Raw genomic sequence first — 27790 nt, 5'->3', positions numbered from 1 at the left:
TCTAATATTAGAACTTACAACGACATTGAGACCTTACATGAAAAAAAAATTGTTGAACTAATATTTTCGGAATGATTTCTTAAAGGTTCCAAAATTATTGGATATACCAGATGACGTTGAAAACATTTGATTTTCAATTTGTTTCACATTGTAAATGTTAACGCTGTACATAAAAAACATGAATAAAGTTTTAAGCTTTTAAGCATGGTTTTACTACTAATTTAGTGTCGAAGTCCCTAAATGACTATATCTGTATGTGTTTTCGAATTTAATTATTGAAAAAAATTTTAAAATTTACTTCACTTCACCCCTGTACCATTTTGCAAATTATCTTGATGTTTATTGGAAGAAATTAACAAAACTTTTTGTGATCAACTTTTTTTGTGCAGAAATAAAAAGTTTCAGATAAGTTGTGAACATTATTTTTTGTCGATGTTTTATTGAAGCAATTGCTTCATTCCTCTAACGCAGTATTTTAAAGTGCACAATCGGGTGTTCGTTGCTCGCAAATGTGCAATACAGCTTTCATGACCATCTAAATTGAGTCTTTTGTATTCCAAAGAAGCTAATAGACCAAAGAAGTTGTTCTTTAGTATTCTTTGTATCGATAGACGTTTTGGGGGTAGACTATATTTGTATTGATACTTTATATTGAAGATACCAACACAGCCGTTTTTCTCTATCTTTTAGTCATTAAGAAGTTTCTTCTTTGGTATTTTATACAAATGTTGTTATCGCAATGTGGGTAGATTAACAAATATTACTACAAGGTTATTATCGCGTTCTCAGAGTTACTCAACAACTCGACTTTGCCTCGGAGTTTGAGAACTTCGCGATCGCTATAACGATCGTGGGGTAATACGATCATTATACGATCATATATATGCGCGCGATTAGCAGCCCCCCCCCCCCCCCCACACACACACACACACGCTAATCGGGCGCATATAACTATACATTCATAAAAATACATTTTCCTGTTGAATGAGTTAAGTTTTAAATTTTGCAGAGCAACAAGAGCGCAATTGGGTGACAGAGATTAAACACCAAATATTTACTTCTAACCTTATGCAGAACTTATGAATCACAGTTTACATCTTAACTTAACAAGTTCTAATATTTAACTGCTTCTCTGCTAGAGTATATATGAATAAGTATTCGAAGATGTTCACGTGTTTCCGTGCCCACGCGTACAAAGAAGCATTCACAAAGATATTATAAACGTGGTTTTGATGTTTTGTTATTAAAGGTAGTAATAAGAGGATTCCGCGGAACCGGGTGACTGAGAAGACCCTGTTTGACAAGAGAGGTCTACCGAGACTGGGTCTGCTGAAGAACCACATGAAGATGGAGGGCAGACTCACAGAGGGGTGTGCTCTCCGGATCATCAGAGAAACCACCAGAATGATGGAGGTTTATGATAGAGTCATGCTCGACCCATAAAACATCTTTAGCTCGGCTATAACTGTGAAGCTAGACCGTGTATTTATAATCAACATTGCCCACCACTAGACTTTTGCCCCCGCGGAATTAAACCCCCACGAAAATAAACACCCTCTTTACTATTAAACAGCTGCGCATTTAGCGCGTTTGGCCATGCCTCACGGGCCATAGCTATGCCTCAGCTGCCCGTGGGACTTGATATGAATCTATCACAACCGAACAAAATATCACGACCGAAATTCAATTTCAATGGGGGGTTATTTCCGTGGGGGGTTTATTTCCGCGGGAGTTTTTTTCCGTGAGGGTTTATTTCCTATCTAAATTTAAGTGGGTTTTTTCTGTGAGGGTTTATTTCCTATCTAAATTTAAGTGGGTTTTTTCCGTGAGGGTTTATTTCCTATCTAAATTTAAGTGGGTTTTTTCCGTGGGGGTTTATTTCCTAGACCCAGACTTTTGAAGTCTTTTCATAAGCCGAGGTCTAGACTAGGGCGAGGTTTTTCAGAGAATTAATGTAAGATTGGCGCTGACTATCAGTGGAAATTATTATTTTTTAACCGCAATGCGCTCACATCATTTAACGGTGAAAGCGGTGAATTTTTGTAAGAACTGGATTAAATTTAGCGGTGAAATTTTAATTGTCACTGCATTTGCATTCGCCACAATTCTTACAAAAATCTATTCAATCGCCCGGATTGGATGTATTGATATCTTGAGGCTCAAATACTCTCTAGTTGAGACGTCGATCTATATCTAAGAGTTTAGCGGATGTTCGCTTTCATGAGTTTTCAGTGAGCCTAGAGCTTTGTTTGAACTCACCAGATCAAAAAATAAAACCTGCTTTTCGGAGGAAAAAGTCAAACCCACGATACTCAAGAACTAAACTTGAAGTATCTTCAACAATTTGAATGCATTATAAGATATGACAAATCGTGGTAAGACCTTGAAAGTTCTTTGCCCCAAAGACAAAAATAAGAAGAACTTGATAAGATATAGAGGCACGACACCATCTGCCATTGCACCAAGACTTGTCAACAACTTTTGGCATTCGAAAAAAAATAATTAAAATTTCTAACAAGAAAACCATGAAAAGAACAAGCAATAAAGTTGTGCAAAGAGTGCAGGAAAGCTTTTCAAGTCAAAATTATTTTCGTCTTTTTTTAATTATCGCCCCATGGACAAGTTGCAAAAAGGTCCTAGCGGTGGAAAATGAGTGTCAAGAATTATCAAGATTCTTCCATTTCGTATCCAGAAAATTTCTTGGTGTTGGCGTATCCTGCTAAGAGCTTATAAAGATCTTGTTAATTGCTCTCGAACGAGCTTTGAATTAGTTATAGTAAACGTGTTCGTCTTTTTAAGCAATTCGAGTTTCCAAGTGACTTTTGCGCCCTTGACTTTATGGTTTTACGTGATCTAACGTTCTCTCCTATCCACAAGTGTCAGCAGCTGAGCTCAAGTGTCGGCGGTTCACTAATAAAAGCCAAATGAAAAAGGCGGCGAAACTGGCGTTTTCTTTTCACTTTAGTTTTTAATAGCCGCCGTCAGCCTCTCAACGGCTATTACTTAGGCGCTCTCTTTTTTACAAACCAAGAAAAGGACTGCGTTGGTGCTCTGTCTTTTTTCAAAGAATTCGAATTGTATTGGGGCGCTGTCTTTTTTTAAGGATCTATTCACACATTTTCATGACTTTTGAAGTCAAATTGGAAGAGTGATTTTGGTCACGCCGAAACATGAGGTGGAGCATAAATACGAGTAGTTTTGCGGCGCGAATTTTTTTTTACTATAATTTTAAAAGTAGAGAGAGTAAGCGGTGTTTGAACAAAAATTCGCTTTCTCTCTAGCGGTTTTTTGTTCATATGCAGCAATTTCACTTCGATGTTTACCGTTTTTTTCGATTTTTGCATTGGATTTGTTTCTAAATGGTTTTCCCAATCGATACTTAGTTCATTCGGCGTAGTTTTCAGTTTGAACTGAATTTCTCGTTATCGCTATTGGTTTTTTGTTCCCATGCCGCTTTTTGATATTGATTTGAGTTTTTTTTTAAATTTTGTGATCTGATTTTTCGGAAATGGTTTTCCCAATTCACTCATAGTTCGGTTTAGGTCTATTAATTGTTTGAAAATTATTCGAATTGTAGATCGGGACTTGTCCTGCTATGTTTTTAAAAAAATTTTGTAAGATGTTTTCACACCTTTTTCCATGACTTTGAGCTTTCAAAACGGGACAAACAGGTAGAGCACATCAAATTTTATTAGAGGCTCTTAGCCGCATTTAGTAATACCTCGGGCGCTTAGAGCGGTGAAGTTAGTGGGAAAGATGTATGCATGGTTAAAAGGTCTTTTTAGGAGTTTTTGAGCGCAAAATGTTGCGTTTTTTCTTGTTTTTTCATCAATTTTGGAGTTTTGTGTTGAACCAGTCTACAATTGAGCTTTGTAAAAGTTGGTAAAGGTCTTTTGCAAGACATTATTACTTTTTATGGCCATTTTATGAGCTAAATGTTTTGGAACTTCAAACATAAACACGCCAATTTATACTAATTTATAAAATTTTCAAACTTTTAAAAAACTTTTTGCAATTTTTTTGAATTTTGTCAGCCCTAAGTATTACGGAATCTCATCAAAGACTTGATAATAGGTTACTGAATAGTTTCTAGTGGTAATGTATTGGTTTACAACATTCTAACATCACGAGTTTTAGCAATTTTTTGAAAAAACTTGCAATTTTTTTTCAAGTTTTTTGATATTTATTGTCATTTTTTAAGTTTTTTTGCAAGTCCCGGAGCCAAAAATCTACTCAGGGGCTTGAGTTAACGGAAGCAATTTTTATGGGCCATAGAATTGTTTTCAATATTTTACTATCACAAATTTTAGCATTTTTTAAGAAAAAAACTTGCAATTTTTTGAAAATTTGGCATTTTATAAGTTCTTATAGCCACAAGGGCCACGGGTCTATCGCCTAGGGTTTTATCAATGTTTTTCAAGATTTCAATATCACAAACTTTAGCAAATTCTTTTAAAAAATTTGCAAACTTTTTAAATTCCTTAAAATTTAGGATCCCTTTCCCCAATGGTCTTGGAACCTACTATAGTGTTCGCTAGTTTGTTAAAGTATAATTTTTATTGGCCGAGAAATATCTTTCATTGTTTTATTAGTACGATTTTAAGCAGTTTTTTTTAAATAAAACCTACAATTTTTTTTTTGAAAATGTGTGGATTTTTTGAGTTTTCCGGCACAATGGGCCCAAGTACCTCCTTTAGGGTTCAGTAATAAGTTACTGCATAGTTCCTAGAGATAATGGGTTTGTTATCTTATTTTAACTCGAGTTTTTGCAATTTTTCGGAAAAAATTAATTTTTATATTTTCTGAAAATTATTATCATGTTCAAAATTTATCGATTTTTTTGAGCCAGTGAAACTATTTAAGACTTGGAATATGGGTACTGGATAGCCTCTGGAGACAATGAATTGGTTCTGAAGATATTAGCATCAGCACTTTAAGCATTTTTTTTAATTTTGCAATTGTTTATATTTTTAATTTTTTGTCATCACTGAGTTAAACGATCTTTACTGGCCGACGAAACCTTTTTAAATCTTACGGATGGGTTACAAGACAGAACTCCAGAGCCAAAAATGACTATGAGCTATTTCTGCAAAACAGAAAGGTTCTTTAAATTTTCCTTTTTTTAATCCTTCTTAATCATTTTTCGTATTTCTCGAGTTTATCTACCTTTAGTGGTAAATAAACCTCTGACAAGGCTTGTTCATGAGTTAATGAGTATATTGAATTGTATCATATTGGGACATCAAGGTAAAAGTGTCATGAAATTTAGCAATGATGCTTTTTTGATTTAGTTTGTTTGACTTTTTAGTTTTTCAACTTTTGAGATTTCGTACTTTTGGCTGAAATTGTTCAATTAATCTGCTGCTCAGGTACATTAGGTCTCAGTTTTTCCTTCATTTTTTTGGATTGTAGATCGGGATTTGTCCAGCTATGTATTTATAAAAATTGCTTTACCTTTTCATCAAGTTTTTTGTTCTACATAAGTCACAATTTTCACGCCTGACTTCTGACTTACCTCAATCACTGTTTCAACTGAATAGATTTTAAATTCTTTCACGCTATCAATTGCGTTATTTGGTGAATACTGTCAAGGTCAAAAGAGGAAATGCAAAATAGACTGGACAAACCGATAAAGCGTGGTCATTAAGTCATTGAGAATAAGGCTATAAAATTCATTAGAGTGTTTGCTAGCTGACATTGGTAAGAAGCTTATTAGCTTTAAGCTTAGAAGCTAGACTAAGTATAGTTTTAGAATCTAACGGAAACCACACACGCCTAATTAAAATACTTTTTGGCACTGAAAAAAAAACCAGAAAAAGGTCTGTCAATTTTTTCTTTCTTCTTTTTCTGTTTCAATCCCGATGTGCATAGAGCGCGTCAACGCCACCCCACCCCTGACTGAAGCAGCAAGTCGCAAAAAATTTGAGCTCCACTGGTCGTTCGAGAGCAATTCTTCCGACGTTTATCCGCTATGTTTGAACTGTACCAAAAAAGGTAATGTTTCCAGTTCCTGACATGAGTCAAGTTTTTTTTCTCGATTGTCAAGCTCCTGAACGTGTATTAATTTTTGTTTCACTGTATAATAGTGGTAGTACTGGATAAACTGCAATTGATTATCCACAGAGTTCAACTGTAAATCGTTTTCCCAGATATCATATTTGTAAGTTTTAATGAATTAGTGAACGCGGAGACAATCCCCGCTTGTGGTTTTTGTGTGTCGTGAGGGAGTTTTTGTTTTCAACGCAATTTTAACGTTTTACAATTTTGAATTTGTGATTAGGTTTTGCGTCAACGATTTTTGATTTTGTTTGGTCCAATTGTCCTCTTATTCTGATTTTTGTGCAGTTGAACTCAATTGGTGGCAGTGTTTTTACTTAAAGCCATGTAGTCAAATGAAAGACGTTTTAAAATGAGACTTTCTTTCACTACAAGTCTTATTAGCTACCAACATTTGCTTGATTGAAATCTATTGAAGCCCGAGAGTACCTATTGGTCCGCTACGACAATCCCCTAGTGAAACCGGTAGCGAGATAGTTAAGCACCCGTTAATCGTTTAATAGCACTTCGTCTGACATCAGTCAATATTTTACACGAGCGCTTCAATTAAGTTGCCGAGGTTAATTTATTGACCTAATTAATAGCCGCCCTCATCTTCTCAGCCGGCTATTATAGCGCTCCTCTTTTTACAATTCAAAGAATTTGAATTGTATTGGGGCGCTGTGTTTTTTTTTAAGATGTGTTCACACATTTTTCAATGACTTTGATCTTTCAAAACGGGATAAACAGGTAAAGACCACCTGGCATTAAGTTTCATTAGGGGCCCAAAGAGGGCTTTAGTAGTCATTCAAGTGCTTAGAGTGGTACAGCTGCTGGGATGGCCTTAATTGAAGGTTAAAAGGTCGTTTTTAGGAGTTTTTGGGCTCAAAATGCTGCAACTTTTCATGTTTTTTTGTGATTTTTTCAGTTTTTGTTTGATTAGTCTTAGGTTGAAGTTTTTAAAACTTGACGAAGGCCTTTTTCGAGACAAATTAACCTTTTATGACTATTTTATGAGCTATATGTTTTGGTATTACAAACACAAACACGCAAAATGATACTAATTTTTGCAGTTGTTTTTTTCAAGTTTTTTGAAAATTTTTGTCATTTTTTGAGTTTTTCCAGCTTCAGGTCCAAGGAATCTCCTTTGAGGTTTGACAATAGGGCACTGCATAGTTTCTAGTAACAACGGATTGGTTTTCAACATTTTAATGTCTCAAAATTTTGCACTTTTTTGATAAAATTTGCATTTTTTTTTCAAGTTTTCTGAAGTTTCGTCAATTTTTCGTATTTGTCCATTCTCAAGTACCGAAAAACCTATTCCAGGGTCTGATAAAAGTTACTGCATGGTTGTTAGTTTCAATGGATTTGTTTTCAACAATTTAACCTTTCGAATGTTAGAAATTTCTTGACAAAATTTGCATTTTTTAAAAAGTTTTTCCAAAACCTTTGTCTTTTAGTCAGTTTTTCTCACCTCAGTAGCCAGCTAACCTCATCCAAGGTTTGATAGTATGTTATTAAATAGTTTCTAGTGGGCAAGTGATTAGTTTTCTACATTTTATTTGAAAGAATTTCTATTTTTTGAAATTTGAAATTTTTTCTAAAAATTATTGCATATCGGTCTTTTAGCCCATGAATTTTTGAAGGCTTGGAATTGGGTTACGGGATGGCGTCTAATAGCCTCTAGATACACGGAAACGATTCTTAAGATGTTAATATCACGATGTTTTCTAACATTTCATTAAAATTTGCAATTGATTTCTTTTTTTTTGAATTTTTTTGGTTATTTTCGAGTTAATCGATCTTCAAGGGCCAATGAATTTCTTTCAGTTTTTTCAGATATAATACATGACCGATTTCAGAAACAAAAATTGGGTTTGAACGTATTTTTGAAATAGTATAATTAAAGAGATCAAATTTTGCCTTAGGGGTAAAAGCTTCTAGAGTTTTAGCAATGAGTATATTTTTGTTCAGTTTTTTTTTATTATTTTAATTTGTGTTTTTTGAAGATGATTTTGTTTCTGTTTTCCTTGGCATTGTTCACGTGATCTGCTGGTCAGATAGTTTACTTCTAGTTTTTCTTTCATTTTTTTGAATTGTATTTCAGGACTTGTCCTGCTATGTTTTTTTTACTTCATCGAATAAAAAAAAATGTTTCGCTTTACCTCATTTTACCGCTTTTTCAATATTTTGCGTGATATCTTTTGACTTCTCTAGGCTAGTTTCTCTCTTCTCTCATTCTGCTAAAAGTGATTTTGAACATCAGTTGCTCAGCAAAGCAATTCAAAATGAACAGAGTCAGTATAAAAAATTGAAATCAGAAGTAGAAACGGGATAAACCCATAAAGCCCAATTTTAGGTGCCCGCTATTTGAACGTCGTTCCTATAAGTCTTATTTACCATCTCTAATGCTTATTGTATTGATAATAGCCTTTGTAGCCTCTCTCTAAGAAACAGAAGTACGTTATGTTCAACTACGAAATGCCATCAAAATAAATCGGACTTAAGAAATGTTTTTGTACAAAAATCTTTTTTTTTTCAATATCTTCTATTCTTTCAATCCCAATCATGCTTATTGGAATCAACGGCGGCTATTTTCCGGCAATCTGCCGGGTATGTTTATCTAGCTGAAAGAGTTCTTGTAAAAGAAGTTAACAGAAATGTTTGTTAAGGTGCGTTCAGAAGTGATGTTCCGACCCATCATTTAACAAGTAAACTTTGGAAAACTGAAAATTGTTTATTCATTTGTTTATCGCTTTCTGATGCAAAATTGAACATAGCTATGTACATGCCCACTAAAAACCTACTAATCATAGATCAGACAAGGCGGCTCGTTAATGTGCGTTCGCACATGATGTTCCCACCCGAGCTCATCTTAATTTTTGACTTAATTGTCAACCAAATGAAGAAATAACAAAAATAGATGCTTGAGTTTGAAACAATCGTTACACAACATATCTACTGAATGAATTACATAATGCCATGCCTTATTACAGCGCCAATGTGATTTGACCTTAAAGAGACTACGAGACAAAAAAACAACAAAAAAATAGCAAAAACAAAAACTTCTTGGCAAAAACTGAATATCTAAATTTAAAAGCACATAGTAACAACGTCAAAACGCAAAATGCAGTCAGATATAACCTTAACTACTCAAATTTAATTTGGCCTAACTATACAGCGGACGGAAAGTTTTCTTAATGAGACTATGTTACGATCAACGAGGCGAAATTCAAAAATGTACCAACATTTTTTAAACCAAGAAATATCAACAGTCTTAACAATCTTTAGCTTTCAACTAAATAATCCATGATAAAACACTAAAAAGTTACTACAAAACACAAGGGCTTTGACTTTGGGTAGTTTAAGCCATAGAAACAAACTAAAGAAAAACCTAAAAAAAAAATTGGAAAACAATTTGCGAAAACACAAACTATTGCAACGATTAAAATCATTAGCTATTACCTGAATATTACGCATTTTTAATTCAATTTTTATCTCTACTAATTCAACTGCAGGAATTATACTGAGAGATTAGATAAGTTTATTTGGGCCACATTTGTAAACCATTGGGATCTGTTACTACGCGATTGTCCCGAAAGAAGAGAAAAAGAAGCGCAAAAATGACCACTCAAAAAATGTTTATAAAAACGCATAGTGCCCAGCAAACAAAGCATGGGTGACGAATAATATCAGTAGATATGTTATTTCTTGGGATACAAGAAATTGGATGTGACCTCTCATTGATGAAAATAAGTTACAATTTGGCGAAAAGAACTATAAAAACTGAAAAGTTTGAAAAATGTTTGAAAATGTATATCATAAATTTTAAGAATAAAGGCTAAAAACTGAGTAACTGATTCGGGTAATATCAATAATTCAATCCTCAGTTACACGCCTAAGAGACTTGTCAGCAATTTACGGTTACCTAAAGAACAAAAACAGGCAAAAACAGCAATTTCAAGAAAAAAATTGAGCGAGAAAAGTGTCGAAGGCAATAAAAATGAACTTTTGACTGAAAAATTGTCTATGTTCAATTATTTCTTTAACAGCAAGGGAATTCTTCTTTTTTATTAATATATTTTCAAAAAGCCAAATATGAACAAATACATTAGTACAACGAAACTTTTGAGAAAACTCGTGGTATCAACGCCATTAGTTTCATTAGCTTTCAACGGAATCCACTAAATACGCTAAATTATGCCTCCATGGGACAACAAGTTTTTTGGCCATTCATATTTTGACAATAGGACCTTACAACAAGTTATTGAAGATGAAAACAACAACAAAGACAGGCAACAACCAAAAGTTGATTAGAAAAGTGCCAGAAGAAAATGTGGAAACAATTTAAATCCTAAGTTCTTCTTTGAAAACTTTATACATGATCTGTTGAGCGTATTTCCTAAACCAATGGAAACTGTTTTAGGATAATGTGATAAGATTTCAATAGGATCCAAAAACAAAAAAATGCCCGCAAAATTAAATAAAATTGAAAACTAGTGGCATTGAAGTTTTAAAACTAATAGGAGGAAGATGAAACCACTAACCAGAGTTTTTTTGACTGCATCAGAAATAAAAAATGGTTCTTGTAAGTACTAAGACTGGCTAACAGTCCACGAAAAAAGTTTAGGATAGGATAATGTTCAATAAAATTTCGAAAACTTTTTTTAAAGTCTTAACAGCCAATTAATCTCAAAAGGTTTTAAAGGAGGTCAATAACTACGCTCAGAATTAACACCATGGCAACAAAAATATGTTTGTCATGCATCGATAATCTATAAGAGATCTCAATAAGTCTTAAGGCTATGACAAAAACAAAAAAAAACATAAGAAAACCAAAATTCAGTAGAAAAGTGCGAGAAGAAAATTTCGAAGCCATTTAAACCATTAGCTTTTCTCTGAAAACTTTATCTGTGATCCACTGAATGTCTTTCTCAAGCCAATGGGATTATAATAATATCTGGATAGTGTGTATAATATTTGGATAATGTGATAAGAGTTCAAATGTAACCAATAATACAAAAAAATCCGAATTTTTTTTAATTTTGAATTCTTGTGATATTGAAGTCATATAATCAATAGTTGGAAGATAAAAATGCCAACGAAGTTTATTTTAGTTTCTGTGGAAAGCAAGAGGGTTCTGTCAATATTGAGAGTTACTAACAGTTCACCAAAATTTTAAGATTGGTTTAAGTTCAAATAAATTTTTCAAAAAAGTATTTTTCAAATTCTTAACAGCCATTAAATTCGATAAATTTCAAAGGAAGTAAAAAAAATACGCTCAAATATGCTTTAATAGGAGTAAGGGGATGTTTCTTATGCATAGGTGACCAATAAGAAATCACAACAAGTCTTATAAGTCTTATGACTATGAAAACAACAACAAAATCAGGCAAAAACCAAAAATTCGGTAGAGAAGTGCGACAAGAAAAAGTCGAAGCCATTTGAAACCATAAGCTTTTCTCCGTAAATTTCATCTGTGATCCACTGAACGTCTTCTTGAAGCCAATAGGAGCTGTCAATAGGATAATGTGATAAGATTTCAAAAGTAACCAATAATACAGAAATATCCAAAAAAAATTTTAAAATTTTTGAAATCTTGTGTCATTGAAGTCATAATACTAAAAGCTAGAAGATAAAACCTTCAGCTAGACCAAATTTGGCTACAGTATTAGGGAAGAGGGTGCTGTCATCAGAGAGACTGACTTACAGTTCACGATAATAAGTTTATGATTGGCTAATGTTTGAAAAATTTTTCGAAATTTTTTTAAAAATCTTAACAGCCATTAGCTGTTCACTCAAAGCACTAGATATGGTCACTTAAATCTCATTACGGAACATATTGCACTGTTAGTCAATGAGTCCATGCCATAAAATTCCAAAAAATTAGTGAAACCTCAAAAAGAAATTCAAAACTTCAAATAAAATTACGAAAACTCGAATTTAAAAAAACATGAGCAATTCCTTGAAAACGATTTTTTTTGTTCATTGGGCTTCATTTGAATGTAAAGGAGGTTTTTCCTTAATGGAACCTCGATATGAAAAGTGACTTGTCTCTAGGTGACTTAAAAAAGCAAAAAAAAAGTAGAAAATTTGAAAAAAAAACAGCTATCAAAAAATTTCGTATTTTTTTGGTATTGAAGCTCCCTATGAGACCAGAACTAGTCTTTTTTATCGCCTTTAGTCTATTAGGAACACGAAATTCGTTCATTTTCTGGCAAGAAATTTAAGTTTGAAATACTATTTTTATAGAAAATATCTTAATTTGAAGAAAAATCACACTAAAAGTGAACAAATATCCCGTTTTTCACACAAAATTTCAATCCTCGATAACTCCTAGAAAAAAACGAAAATCAAAAAAATCTTTTTAATTTTGAATTCTACGCTGGACCAGCTTTTTAATGATACCACTCATATTTCTCTGCGATGAATATATCGATCGGCCAAAATTGACTGAACAAAAAAAACCCATTTGAGTATATAGTTCCTCCCCCCCACAAGTGGGGTCGGAATAAAAAGTTATTGGAAAAATAGAGTCCTGATGCAGTTTCCAATAAAACTTGATTTTCTTCTAGGAAACTTTTTATGTAACTTATCACTTTTTAGGAAAAATTTGGTTCATCTGCAACATGAAATCAATTCCAATTAACAAGCGAAAAACAAAGACTGATAAAAACAAGATAGGCGGAACAGAACATCTCAGGATTCATTTACTGGATACTTTAAACAGCAGAAAAGCTGTTTCTAACCTGCCATTTTAAGCAAACGCTAAATTTGAATTAATACTACGACAGCTAATTCGACAATAATACGACAGCTATTTTCGTCCCTACAAATTGGGTATAGAAATATGTAAAGCAGAAGTTAGAAACTTACATGATCACAGTATCTGACCTAAATTAAATATATTATGCAATTTTGATAAGTTTACAGCGCTATTTAAATGATAACTTTTCCGTCAAAACCAATTTTCCATCGCTAGTGAAAATGCCAGACGTACCAAAATATAGAAATTGATTGCTGTTCAATCAAAATTGAGAGTAGGCTGATACCACTTTCTCAAAAAACGATTGCACAACAGATACTCCGCGTTTTAAAATAGGATATTAATGATAACGTAAATTTGCTCAGAAGTCGCGTTAACCTGAAATAGAAAAAATGTGTTTCTTTGGGGAAACTTATATCACGTTCGGTTGTGATAGATTCATATCAAGTCCCAGAGGCCACTGAGGCCTGGCCATGGACCGGATTGCATGTCCACAAGCATCAAGTTCATCAATTTTTAAAAAGCTATTTTTGCAATGGTTTTGTAAGTTTGAAGAACTGCCTCCAAAAACTAAATATGGTAAATATGAATGTTCTTAAAGAATATCATCTGAAAATTAATGTAGTTGTTTCCAAACTTTTGCTTTCGAAACCAATATAATATTTATGGGTTTCTTTAAGTTGTTTGAAACAATGCGTACTAATTTTAATTATTCGCTGTAGAATTTTCAATGAGTTTTTACAAAATTTGAAAGCTTTATAAGGAGAAATTTTAGTGTTTTATGGAAACTGAGATTGTCAGCAAAATTCCTTTCTGTAGATTAGACCTATTTTCTGTTCAACATTAGCAATCGTGTGCAATAAAAAATATTCATGCAAAATATATTTTTAACTGTTCGCATTTTTCGTAGGACAAAAGTTTAAAAAAAAACAAGTTTCTTGAAGGTCTGCTTTTTTGTGTCTTTTTTCAGCTTTTTTGCATTTTGAGCAGCATTTCAAAAGAAAATATTACGCAAACTCCATTCAATTATTTGATATGATATAGTCAAGCTACTGCGAAAAAAACCCGCTATAAAATACCTTTTTGCAATAGCGCCAGCAAAAACCCGTCCTATAATCCCTTTCTCCTTTGTAATTAGAATGCCACACTATGCAGAGTCTTATAGAGTAGAGTGGAAATTGATCGTAATAAAAGTTTTTAGAGGGTCTAGGCAAAAAACTCTTACTTGCAAGCCTAGTGTGCTAAACATGACGCCACGTGGTCTTAAGCTCGTGTACATAGGCATCTTCCATTTATCATTATCTCCTTCCTTGTTGTGCCTCGAGGCTCCACCTCTCTAGCCAAGTATATGTTGAACAAGTAGATCGATGGTCGCACCAAAGTCTGATCAGAGGTAATTTCAGTCTGGCACGGTCTGAGCAGAGTTAGAAATCTGAAGGTTAGTCTGATAAGAGCTGACTTGGGTCGGGGACCTTGACCAGGGAAGCTTCTGGCCAGGCTAAAATATGTACAATTTAGAATCGACAGTTTTCTCTCGGCAATTTAACAAAAATCACCACAACCATTTTTGTAGGATGAGCCAACATTGATGGAGGTGCCAGTTCCCGTCTTGATCGTGGGTGATATCCATGGCCAGTACTATGACCTGCTTAAGCTTCTCTCCATTGGGGGATCGGCGAGTGTGAACAGGTACCTGTTCTTGGGGGACTACGTGGACAGGGGCATGTTCAGTATAGAATGTGTGTTGCTGCTCTATGCTATGAAGATTGCCTATCCAAAACACGTGTTGCTTCTCAGAGGTTCGTTCTTCTCGGATTCTCTCTTCTGTAAACTTCTGTAAAATTTCAATGTTTGATTTCCAAAATTTTGTGGGTTTTCTTCCGACAGGCCAAGTAATCTTCCTAAGTATTGCGGAGCGACTAGACATATTTTTGAGTATTTGTTCAATTTTGCTCACAAGTTGGGGGTGTTTTTCAATCTTAACCCCACCAGCTTAGCGGTGCTATAATAAGAAAAAAGAAAACATTGAATTCCAAAATGTTACACACCTTAAAAGTGTCAACAAAATGGCAATGTACAAATTCTAAAATACAAAAAACAATAAGAATATATTTTATTTACAACGTTTGGAATACCAAAAACATAAAAAAAAAAATTGGATAATAAGGAAATTAAAAACAATGAAAACTTAATAAACGTCCCTCAGCAAATCTCTGTATTCTAATGCCTTTGGGTCCTTCAGATATTCCTTGAAATAGAATTCTTTCAAAAAACCTTTGATGTTTTTAACCTTATCGAGTTTTTGTCTTTGTTCATATGCAAATTCTTTGTACAGTTTCATGGCTTGCAGCATCAATGATTTATCGAGGAACTCCGAATTACTTTTCGTAGCCGGATAAATTTTTCCCGTTCTCGCATTCTGTTTACAATTGGAAGTTTGCAATACATTGTTGTTACTAAAAGCTGGTAATTGTTTCCTAACATATTTCAAGAAAAATACCATACATCGATATTTGAGAAGGAATTCAACAGGCATGATTCTGTTTTTTATTTTTAAATCAGTCGAGCGATCATACTTTTTTCTTTTGAAACACACTTTTATTCCCCAATTAAGTTGTTTTTCTAATGTTATCATGAGATTTTTCCTGATACCAACAAGCATAAGAGATGAGTATTGAATGTGAATTAAAACAAGCGCGTTCAATAGTGTTACTCTAGTTTTTATAGGAAAACAGTTCCTTATATCTTTCAAGATTTTGATGCTGCACGCCATTCTGGAGGGTATTCTTTTGATCTCTTCTTTGAAGTTTAATTTGTTGTCTAATATCAGTCCTAGATATTCTCCCCGACGACGATTTTCCTATGTTCACATCGTTAACATTGAGATACGATGGAGTTCGTGCTTTTTTTGATGGAGCAAACATGATATATTCTGTCTTCTTATTGTTCATCATTAATTGATGTGATTGGAAGTAGTAACACAGTTTTTCAATATTTTTTCCAAATAACTTCTAGCTATATTTTCATTAGTATGAGAAGAATAGAGTAAAGTGTCATCGGCGTACTGGATTACTTGACAATTGTCACAATCAATAACTCTATGAAGATCATTCACATAAATGTTGAACAATATTGGTCCTAATACTGTCCCTTGTGGCACTCCTCTGTTAAGTAAAATCCAGTCGGACTCATTTCCCGAGAAAACTGCTTTTCGAGTTCTGTCTTTCAAATTTGATCTAATCAATTGTGTAGATGTTCCGTCGAATCCTAAACATTTCAATTTTTCTATTAGTATTTCGTGTGAGGTTTCCTATATCAAAATTGTTTAGGTGACAGCAAGTTATTTGAGATCAAATAGTCATTATTTTGGTTCCTTATAACTTGCTCAAAATTTTTTGCCAATGCGCCGGTTACTGATACTGGACGATAGTTAGTGGGATCTTCTGTGTTTTCTTTTGTTATAAAGAGGTGAGACCAAAGCTTTTTTGAGGTCAGCCGGAAAAGAAGACTCAGAAATAAACTCGTTTATCAGAAAACAGAGAGGCTCCGCTAGGACCGATTGGGCATCTTTGAACGCCCATGCGGGAATTTTTGAAGGACCCAAAAGTTTGTTCACATTCAAACATTTTATTAAATCATGGACTTCTTTACAAGTAACATATTTGAAGAAAAATTTATTTGTATTTCCCGTATCAGCTGAGAAAAATGTTTTATCAAATTTTTTACTTTCGCCAAAGTGTTCCCCAAAACTGAAAACTTGAAGTTCAAAAGGTTTGCCATGTCTTTTCCGTTTGTAATAAGCTCACCGAAGCTGTTACCCAGAGTGTCTATTACAATTTGTTGTTTTTCATTGTTCCTAACTTCTTGACAAATTTGTATAAATTTTCAGCGACTTTTTTCTGTGTTCAGAGAAATAAAGTTTTTTAACAGGAAAGCTTCATTCTCTGATTTGAAATTTTTTCCAGATAGGAATTTATTTCTATTCAGGAAATTTTTTGGGTTTATCATTCCTCACAAAACAGGATTTCAATGGTGTATGAAAATTTATTGCTTGCTCGACTATGATACAAAATTGCAACATCATTTCGTTAGCATTTTTTGACATCCGAAAAAGACTACAATCTGAACTCCGAATATATTCCTGGAATTTTTCTTTAGAATAGTTCTTTTTGTCCAAGAAAGTTTTTGTTGATTAGCATTTGTTTCATCATCAATTTTTCTACTAATATAGCAACTGTTGCGTAATGATCACTATTCAAGATGCTCTCTGTAACAAAACATTTTTTGAAGTCTTCTGTGATGATATAATCAGTCAATGCAGTCTTATTGATACTCTGTCTTGTTCCTATCTTTGTGTTACATGACACCAACCCGTACGGAATAAATAGCGTTTCTAATTTTCGTTTTTCAATCTTCTGAAGAAAGTCAATACTGTAATCGCCCATCAAAATTATTCGTTTGTTCTCAGCTGCAGCACAGTCAATTCCCAGAGCTAGTTCTGACAGAAACATTTCAGAAAGCTGTTTGGTCGGGCAGTACGAAATATTTATCAAATTTTTTATTGAACTCACCTTCTACCCAGATGCTTTCGAAACGGGATACCGAGATGGTGGTAAGATCTGAACGTTCTTTAGGTTTGAATTATCTAGGTATATAGAGCAGCAGACCACCTCCACTTTTTTTGTCATGTAATGAAAGATTCATATCTTTTCTGAAACATTGGAAATTTCACTGCGTACTTCCCAAAATTGGTATCTTCATTCATTTTGAGCCATATTTCTGTAAAGCCAAAAATTGTGTTTTTTTCCCAAATCATCCATTAATTGCTTTAAGGTGGAGTTCTGACCAACAATACTTCTACAATTGAGGGAGAAAATCTTTACATTATTCTTAAAAGACGCGCCTACTGTTTTAACGCACTCAGCGTATTTCAGAACTGGCCCTGGGTTTTGTTCTACATCTCCACATTGAATCATGATAGAAGCCTTAACTATTAAGACAAAAGAAACATTTAATATACGGGAAAAAGAAATTGGAATGAAATTAAATGGCGTTCCCGATGTTCTATTGTTTAACACGAAAAGTGGCACCTCATGAAAATTGTCGTACACCAATTCACTTGAAGATACAGTTCTTGAAGATAAAATAAGTAGAATAATAAGACTGATTCTCCATTTCCATGAAGTGCCTTCCCTAAACATCGATATCAAATTTGAAATATAAAACAAGCAATACATCATCTCGCGTTACTATACGAATTATTAAAAATGATTATTTCCCCTGGTGTAGTAATACGTTTGGTTGAATGGTTTGCGTTGAAAGGAATGAAATTTATTTCTATTAAACGAATGGTTGAACCTGCGGTTGTATTGAGCGTTTGCAATAATATTGTTTGATGTGAGAAGAAAGTGTCCTAAAACTGCATTCTCTAAAAAAGGTATAATAGGCATAATAGGTATAAAAGGGTATAATAGGTATAATAGGGTATAATAGGGTATAATAGGGTATAATAGGGTATAATAAGGTATAATAGGTATAAAAGGGTATAATAGGGTATAATAGGGGATAATAGGGTATAATAGGGTTTAATAGGGTATAATAGGGTATAATAGGTATAAAAGGTATAATAGGCATAATAGGTATAAAAGGCATAAATTATAGACCCACCAATTAACACAAGTTTAGCATAATTTTAGGGTTGTTTTTTGGATAGTTTCCACTTGTGCCCCCCCTAGTGGGCGCATATTATTTGCACCCCCATACTATGTAATGACACCTGTTCTGTAACTTGTGGGGGGCGCATAACGTACTGGGGGGGGCATAACATACTGGGGGGTAATGACACGTGTTCTGTAACTTGTGGGGGGCGCATAACGTACAGGGGGGGGGGGGCATAACGTACGGGGGGGGGGGCATAACATACTGGGGGGTAATGACACGTGTTCTGTAACTTGTGGGGGGGGGGGGGGCGCATAACGTACTGGGGGGGGGCATAACGTACTGGGGGGCATAACATACTGGGGGGGATAACGTACTGGGGGGGGGGGCATAACGTACTTGGGGGGGGGGCACAAACGGAATAGATCCGATTTTTTGTGTGGCGGAGATCAGTGACAAGGAAACCCCTAACTGATTAAAAGATTAAAAAATAGTTCTATTTGTAAACTTCAGGAAATCACGAAAGCCGCCACTTGACCAAAATCTTTACATTCAAAGACGAGTGTCTTGTGAAATACACGCACAATGTGTACAAGGCATGTATGGAATCATTCGATGCCCTACCCCTAGCAGCTATTGTGAACAGACAGTTTTTCTGTGTCCACGGGGGGTTGAGTCCAGAAATCAGAGATGTGTCTGAAGTCGGCAGAATCAACAGGTTCCGGGAACCCAACCGGAAGGGTACTTGTTTGAAGCTATGCAAAGTCTCACCACCTCATTAAAAAATATATGTACCATAATTAATAGCCGAGTCCTCAATTCTAGGCGGCTAATATAGCGCTACTAAATTTTTTTTACAATTCAAAGAATTTGAATTGTATTGGGGCGCTGTCTTTTTTTTAAGATCTGTTCACACATTTTCATGATTTTTGAAGTCAAATTAGAGTAGTGATTTTGGTCACGCCTAAACAGGAAGTGGAGCAAAAAAGCGAGTGGTTTTGCGGCGTGAAATTTTTCCGCTCTAAATTTAAAGTAGAGTGAGAAAACGGTGTTTGAACAAAAATTCGCTTTCTCGCTAGTGGCTTTTTGTTCAAATGCGGCAATTTCACTTTGATTTTTACAGTTTTTTCGATTTTTTGGATCGGATTTTTCTCTAAATGGTTTTCCCAATCCATTCATAGTCCGTTCTTGGTCTAGTTTTCTGTTTAGTCAATGAAAAATCTTTGAATTGTACGTCAGGACTTGTCCTGCTATGTTCTTTACTTCGTCTAACAGATTTTTGTTTCGTCTTACCGTGACTTCTTGGAAATGACTTTTTCAATGACTTACCTCACTCAAAAAAATGACTTCTGAGCTCACTTATGAAACTTTGAATTTTATGAACATTTACTTATTAAAGGTCAATAGTGTACATCTAAGTAGTGCCAAACATATGCCCTAATTCTTGAATATTAGAGTCTTGAGTTTTTGATTTCGAATATTAATTTCGGGATCTTTTCCGTTTGTGCCCCCCCCCCCCCCAAATATTGCACGTGCATCTGGGGGATGCAGATAATATGCGCCCACTAAGCTGAGGGGGCACAAACGGAAAAGATCCTAATTTTGAAAAGCCCTATTAGGGCTTTCTCCTTATAGAGCTTATGTCTCTCATAAAAACGACAGTCCGAAGCTAACCCAAAAAGTCTAGTGGTCTATTAAAGGACTGGTGGTCGGTCTGTTTATTTTATTTCTATAGTTGTTTCAATTCATGTAACACTACAAGCGTCTATCGCGGCTATTTTCCGGCAATCTGCCGGCTATGTTTTGATTAAAACATCATGAATAACGTAAAAACGTTTTTTACATAAAAACGTTTAAAAAACTACCAAATGGGAGACATTTCTTTTCACGAGAACGTTATTTTCAATGTATCTATTCGAGCTTCAAAAACAGACAAAATTATCATTGATTGTTGACATAATAGCTCCAGTTCATCCAAATTTTATTTTTTTTTTCACAGGCGACTCAATGATGGATCTCCTCTGGTCGGATCCGATGAAAGATTACGGCGAGGAAAAGATATCAGAAATGTTCATCCCTAACAAGGCCAGACAAATATCCTACCATTTTTCCTACAAAGCTGTCTGCAATTTCCTCAATCATAATGGGCTCATTTCCATAGTCAGAGGCCACGAAGCTCAAGATGCGGGTTTCAAAATGTACAAACCGATGCCCAAGTCGAAGTTTCCATCGCTGATTACAATTTTTTCGGCTCCTAATTACTGTGAGACCTATGGTAACAAGGCTGTGATAATGTGCTATGAAAAGAAGAATATGAACTTGAAGGTACTCTTGTTCTTATTGAATTATTGCAGAACATGCGTGAATTGTTTCCTTAAAAAATTTAATCCGCCATAGCTTTGAACAAATTTAAAAAAAAAGCAAAAATTTCAAAAAAAAATCCACCGGAACGCTTGTAGTAAACCCTCTTGCATTACATAATCCCTACTTATATGTATTTTGTTCAAGTAAATTTTGCATTTGATTGTATAACACATTATTTGCACTCAAAAATTTATAGTTTGATCAACCATATTATAGCAAGCACAAATGTAAATTTATTATAATTCTGAGTTTTTTCGCTCTTTTATAATATTTTCTCCTTTTTCAGACTTTCCTATGCCAGAGCCACCCCTACTGGCTTCCCAACTTCCAGAATGGTCTGGTGTGGTCTCTGCCTTTTGCCGCCAGAATGATAACCCAGCTTCTGTTCGCGCTCTGCAGTGTATGTACTGAGGTTGGTTACACTTCTGTGGTTGACCTGCGACTTTGACTATATTTCAAACCCAAAAGAACAAAGGCATCTTTTCCGTGCCATATTTTACATAATGATTTACTATGTAATGACACGTGCTCTGTAATTGGGTGTGCATGAACGGGGGGGCACAAACCGAAAAGATTACAAAAACCTAAACATAGACTCGAATGTCAAAGAAACAAAAAAAATTATCAGAACAAAAAATACTTGGCAGATAGCGAGTATATATACTCGCACGTTTAACTGTTTTCGACAGAATAAGTAAATACGATGCAACCAACATGACCTTGGAAATTGGAATTCGTTCCCATTATAAATAATTAAATAATTGCAATATAACCCCTCAAATTAGTAATTAAGGATGGACTCAATAATTCGCAGACGAGCATTTGCGAATAGCAAGACTCCCCGGGTTGACCCTTCTTTGAAACCATAAAAAAGACCATAAATGGTTCTTGGAAACCATACGTAAGACCATAAATGGTTCCATCCAAGAAGCGCCAAAATTTCTTGTATGTTCTTGCAATGGTTTCTAAGAACCATAAATGGTTTTGTTTATGGTTTCAAAGATTCCATACAAGATTGATGGGAAATGAGTGGCAAACAGATGGAACCATTACTTTCATTTATGGTCTTACGTATGGTTTCCAAGAACCATTTATGGTCTTACGTATGGTTTCCAAGAACCATTTATGGTCTTACGTATAGTTTCCAAGAACCATTTATGGTCTTACGTATGGCTTCCAAGAACCATTTATGGTCTAACATATGGTTTTCAAGAACCATTTATGGTCTTACATATGGTTTATAAGAACCATTTATGGTCTTACGTATGATTTCCAAGAAGTATCAAAAAATTTAGTGTGACCAAACTCGCAATATCTCTATCTATCTATATATCTATCTATCTCGGCTTGATATTTCAGGAAAATGACGCCCATTAACTTCCGTTTCACTACTGTCTAAACAATGCATCTAGTCGAAAACAACAGTTTCAAATTTTAACCAAACACAAAATTAATTTAACATGGTTCCGCAATTAAAAACATTTACAAACAAACTCTCATGTTCTTTAAGCCAATGTGCTTAATCATGTTCAGTCATACAAAGTAAGGGTGTCAAAAAAAATTTATCTGTAGTTGAAATAGCCGTGCATTTCTCCTTCACCGTATCCAGAGGGATTGAGACTCTCCTGTCAATGTTTTCAACAACTACAAAGGAATAAATTTCCAAGTTTTTTCCACGTGAGCATTGAAATTTCTCCAACACGGAGAAGCAATTAACAGAGAGCATCTCGAAGCCTTCATTTATATAGAAAATTTTAACTTGGCCAAAGCATAATTTGTTTTTCCAGACATAAGCAATGTAACTGTTGTTTGCCGACGTATGAGAGATTGAGTCCAGGGTAAACAGATCTGACTCGTAGTTGCTGAAAAATTGCCTGCCACTTTGTTTCAAATAGTGTGGTACACAGTCAAATGAGACACTCCTGTGGACAAATGTCTTTGTACCTCGCAGTTTGTGGCAAAAATCGTACAACATATCATTCTCAACAGTCGCTCTGTAAGACTCTTTGTTTCTTCTATATCTCTCGACTAACAGTGGCAGCTGATTAACCGTCCGTGTTAGCTTCGACTGCAACAAATAATTTGCGGACTCAAGCATCATTGCTGAAGACGTCCAAAGTGGTCCAAACTGCCGTACTTGCCATGATAGTTGCATCAAGGAGTGGACATTTGCCGTAAACACGTGCTCTGAGTGATCCTCCTTCAAATCTGATAGAAAAGATTTAATCAAATCATCTGCATCATTGGCGTATGCTGAGGAAATCATCAATAAGTGGATAGAAAAGCTGAGAAGTGTAAACCGCTCATACAGTCTCTCGTTAACTGCGAAACTGAATAGTACCGGACCGATGTAAAATAGCCATGCTCTGTATTCATTTGCTTTGAAAAACTCAATTTCACTTAGCGGTCTTACTCTTCGCTTGAATTCACTGGGCAACTGAAAGAAATGAACAAAATCAAGTTAATGCGTGTTGAAACTGAATATCTGAATTTTAAATAAAAATGCAACTTACTTTAAGACTCCGAACAATATTGTTGATGGATTCAATATCTGATTTCACTGTTTTCTAAACTATGACATGAAGTAGAACTTTTGCAACACCCAAGTAGACCTGATGCATAACATCGATCGGTGCAGCGAGTGGTAAATTGGGTATGATGTCGAAAAGCTTACTTCTGCCTTTAACACCTTTGAAAGCCGTAAAGTTTCGACGTTCCAATATCTCAATACAATTTTGATGCACGTCAGGTGTTCTCATTGAAGTTTGTTTCAATGGATAATATCTCGTCTTCTCGTGTACCTTTGTCTCAATAAGACACAATATACAGCCGTAAGTAGCAAGATGGTGATGCATATTCAACATCGAGGCAGTTGCAGGCAAGAAGGACAACGTGGAAGTTCAAACTGAACGTCTTCTTTTGAAATTCAATATTCGGTTTCTTTTCAAGTTCCCTCCCAATAAACTAAAAAATCGTAATTTATGGAGCCCATAAAAGTTTCTATTTAGTGATATTACAGAAAAACTTACCTCAAAAACATGGTTCCACGACGGTTTCTTGAATCCAAACCATAAACTTGCCAGAACTATATTTTTGAAAGATGATCGAAGTTTCGGCGGCAAATTGGCTACTGCAAAGCAGACTGCCCACAAAGATTTCCCTGATGACCTCAACAGCCTGACACCATCTGAATTAATAAGCAAGTATATGTTGATAGATCTTTGATTAGAACTCATAGCAGTAGGAATCTTCAAATCGGAAGACCGCTCTCGTTTTGAATCGTACTTCAAAATAGCTGCAATATTCTTCTGTACAATATCTTGAAGTTCCTGTACAAAATTTAGAAAAAACACATCTCCCGAAGCACAGCTTTTCACGGAGTTGCTAATGTGGCGTTTGGATGAGTGATAATTTTTTTTAATTGACTTGAAACTTGGAAATTGATGAGATTTATTAGTCAGCTTTAAAAGTCGGATCCAATCACTGGCCTCTGCATCAGAGGAACCATGCTTAGCAATAATGGCGTTCACACACAGTCTGAAGTTTGAAATGCTGATTTGGCTCAATTCATCTTGTTGCTCCACCTCTGTCGACTCGGAAATTTCATTTAAACCACCTTCTGGCGACCCAATTTCGGATACATCATTTATCACTATGAGAGGAGCTTGTGATTCATTAGGAGAAGATATTAGATAGCGACAATTGTTCGATAGCCCAACACCATTTGCAAGACCATTTGGGCTTGAATTTTCATTATCAACAGGAAGACTTTTCTCATCAAATGCAGTTGAAACTAAATCGTTGTCACTATCAGCCAAAACTTCTTCAATATCAGTTGAGATAGTGGTTGAGTTTATGTCGCTATCGGTCAAACTTTCTTCCACATCAGTTGAGCTTGGGTTTTGGTTTGCATCACTTGCACATGAAATGTCCTCATTGTTCAAGTTTCTCGAACTGCAATTGAAAGCAACCTCACTTTGTCTGCTTTGGTTTTCAATGTTCAAAACGTTTTTCCTCTCGTTGGCTGTGTCATTTTTGTTTGAACTGTTTTCACTGGAATTGTTTTCATCGCTTTCTTTTGAACTGTAGTCATCTGAGGAATCGGATGGAAAATTTCTGAGTTCGCTGTCAAGTTTAACGCGCTTCCTTGATTTATAATCAACGAATAGCCGCCTACGGTGTTGCGTCGAATTTGATCTCGAGTTAACCGCTACGTTTTTGCTCGTGGCTTTTAGATACAACAAATTTTCTTTAGTCGTTTTCTCATTAACTGTAACCAAATGACTTTCCTTGTAAGGGCATAAGCAATCACAATTGTTCTCACCAAAAAACGAATTCCCATAGAAAACCGTCAGTTCTTCTCCAGGTGAAATATCTCGTACAAGCCTGAGCATGACACGCTTCCTGTTATTTACTTCCTTAATGTCATATTTGCAATTTGGTTTGCATGAGTGATTCGCAAACCGCACGGCTCCAATCATAACTCTCGATTTTTTGCAAACTTCAGTGGCTTGGAATATTGAAATTGGCTTTATCAGTTGTTGATCCTCTTCATCAATGACTTCTAACAGCGCCCAGAGACCCTCTAAACAGTCCTTTTGTTTGCTAGTTTCCAGAACATCCGCACCACTATAAAATAACCCATAGCCACAAAAACTGTCCGGACGAATGGAAAAGTTTGCATTCTTTGCTTCTTGATAACATTTTCGCAGCAATTGGTCGTAAAATGAATGAAGAGGAGACGATTCCAAAAGAACTTGGTACTCTTCCACTGATAGTTTTGCTACCATTGTATCAACAAAACGGTCTGTTTCCTCCAAAACGGCTTTTGTCACATGTGCATCACACTGCGCAAGGATAACGCTCTTCTGCTTTTTTCGCATTTTATCTAAAAACATTTACTGTGAAAAACTCTTGACGTCAACAATCGAATCAACAAAATTGATCAAAAGATTTTTTAGCAGAAGAAAAAGAAGCAGTAAATTGAATGCCCAAAACACAAACAAAAATCAACAAAGTACAAAAAAAAAATTTCCAATTTAACAGATTTTTGGCAAAGCATAAATTGGTAAATCTTCTCCCCAAAAGTTCTTTTTGTCAACCATTCTTTGCAAAAAAGTTTTGTTCACGGATTTTTTGCACTGATGTAGTGTGCAAGATACTACATCAAGTCAAAGAAATTAACAACAGATTGACAGATTTGAGAAAAGTTTTTGCGAAGAAAAATTGCAAAACAATTTTAAAAAAATACAAACAAACATATAAAGAAATTTATTTTTAGAGTCTATTGCGGACATATATTCAGACAAGATCTGTCTATCAATGAAGCGGACATTCGTCGTTTATATTCTGTTTAAGTTTGACATGAGAAAAAATTTCTCAGGCAACAGAAAAGATGTTCTGAAGGTTTTTCTGAGCATTTAAATCTGTTGTGCGTTGCTTCCTCTGAACTTCTTCTTCAAATCCAGTCCCATCTGATTTGCAGCTGCTTTAGCCTCACGGTAAGCTAGGACAGATTGCTTTGGGTACTTCGCTTTAACTGTTTCTAAACAAAACAAAATATAGTCCAAAAACTAATAGGCATGCTATGTAATTGATTAGCTCTCTGCTTTTGCGAAGAAGACTGTTTTCTGTGCTTAAAGAAAGTTATATCAAAAAATCAAGCAGATCAAACTAATGACCTTTATAATACCCCCAGAGGAAGGTTTTTCATTTTTGAGTGATTGTATTTAAAATTGGAGAATAAATATAATAGCTTATTAGAAACAAACTTTCAAAAGCTGTCTCAAGATCGTGTGAAACTCTGGAGCGCATGTCGCTGTGATTCCGTTTGGGACCTATCATATGCGTGATCAACTGGCAGTCACGGTTCTCGCCGAAAATGAATTTGCCCAGTTCTCTCCCGAATTTGGATGGCTCTTTTCCAGCTGGCAACTGCATGCAGTCCTTTCCATTCACAAATACTGGCTCAGCCGACAGATTATTGTCAACAAAAAGACTCTCTCCAAAAAGAAAATGCTCTACAGAACCCAGGAACTCAAGGTTTGATGCTCTCTCATTGTTTCTAATGGACTTCAATCGGGCCTGGTGTTCGGTAAGCATACTCTGAATACTGTCTTGAAATGATGTTATCGTTGGATAGGCAGTCAAAGCATCAGGTTTCTCCAGATCTTTTGAATTAGGAGTTTCCCCTGGTGAGACTTGTTTCATTATTGTTGTGGTCTCCAAAGCATTTGCATTTTTGTCTTCATCATCAGGACATCAATTTGAGTCAGGCTTCTTACGACTAGCTTCAGCACCAATTTGCTGCAATGAACGTTTATCATTGGCAAGCACCCCACTCCCATTATCCATAACCGCGTCACAGTTCTCTCCCTCGCTGTCGTCGATACGAGCAATTTTCTTTCTTTTCTTTTCTACTGGAGCTGAAGCATCAGAGCTGTGACCTTCGTTGTCAGTAAAAACCGGACTCCTGTTTGATTGAGACATGCCTCTGAAAAATTTTGCAGCGATTGAAACTCGACTGTTATTAGCCCAACAATCAGTAATGGAAAAACAAGAGCTATGGACGAGTTCAAAAAAACCAGAAACCCCACTAAATGACCAGAAAACCTATCAGGAAACTATAAATTAAACACAAGAAAGAACAAAACTTGATAAAAATAAGAAAACAGCAGAGGCAGGAACAATAAAAACAGGGCATTACTCCGTAACAAAAGAGCTGATAAATTACACCACACATTAGTTTCAAAAGTTCTGATACAAATTGATGCAAATTATGTAAAAGTTGAATAAAGAAAGAACTCTTCTCAGAGCATCTAAATAAGGAAAGAAACAGCAACACAAGACATTGAAAGTTAAGCGTCAAAACATAATCAGATCAAAAAGTCCTCCTATTTTAAAGTTATTTCTGGAAAATTTGGTTATTCGGACGGCGGAATATTCTCCTTAGCCTCGTTGGAAACT

At 35.1% G+C, this 27790-nt stretch overlaps 1 protein-coding gene across 1 annotated transcript in view; it reads left to right on the top strand.

Annotated features, from left to right (window-relative positions):
- LOC142351643 (protein phosphatase 3 catalytic subunit alpha-like) overlaps positions 1–27790 on the top strand; it is a 205726-nt gene that overhangs the window by 29558 nt on the left and 148378 nt on the right. Inside the window, exons 2-6 of the mRNA XM_075403782.1 lie at positions 1250–1413; positions 14376–14601; positions 18974–19201; positions 20460–20785; positions 21111–21236. Coding sequence (XP_075259897.1) covers positions 1250–1413; positions 14376–14601; positions 18974–19201; positions 20460–20785; positions 21111–21236 — 1070 coding nt within the window. The remainder of the gene's footprint in view (positions 1–1249; positions 1414–14375; positions 14602–18973; positions 19202–20459; positions 20786–21110; positions 21237–27790) is intronic.

This window comes from Convolutriloba macropyga, chromosome 13, assembly GCF_964194025.1.
Source record: "Convolutriloba macropyga chromosome 13, txConMacr16.3, whole genome shotgun sequence".
Taxonomy (NCBI): domain Eukaryota; kingdom Metazoa; phylum Xenacoelomorpha; order Acoela; family Convolutidae; genus Convolutriloba; species Convolutriloba macropyga.
The sequence above is the reverse complement of the archived record's forward strand: the minus strand, read 5'-3'. Positions and strand labels throughout refer to the sequence as shown.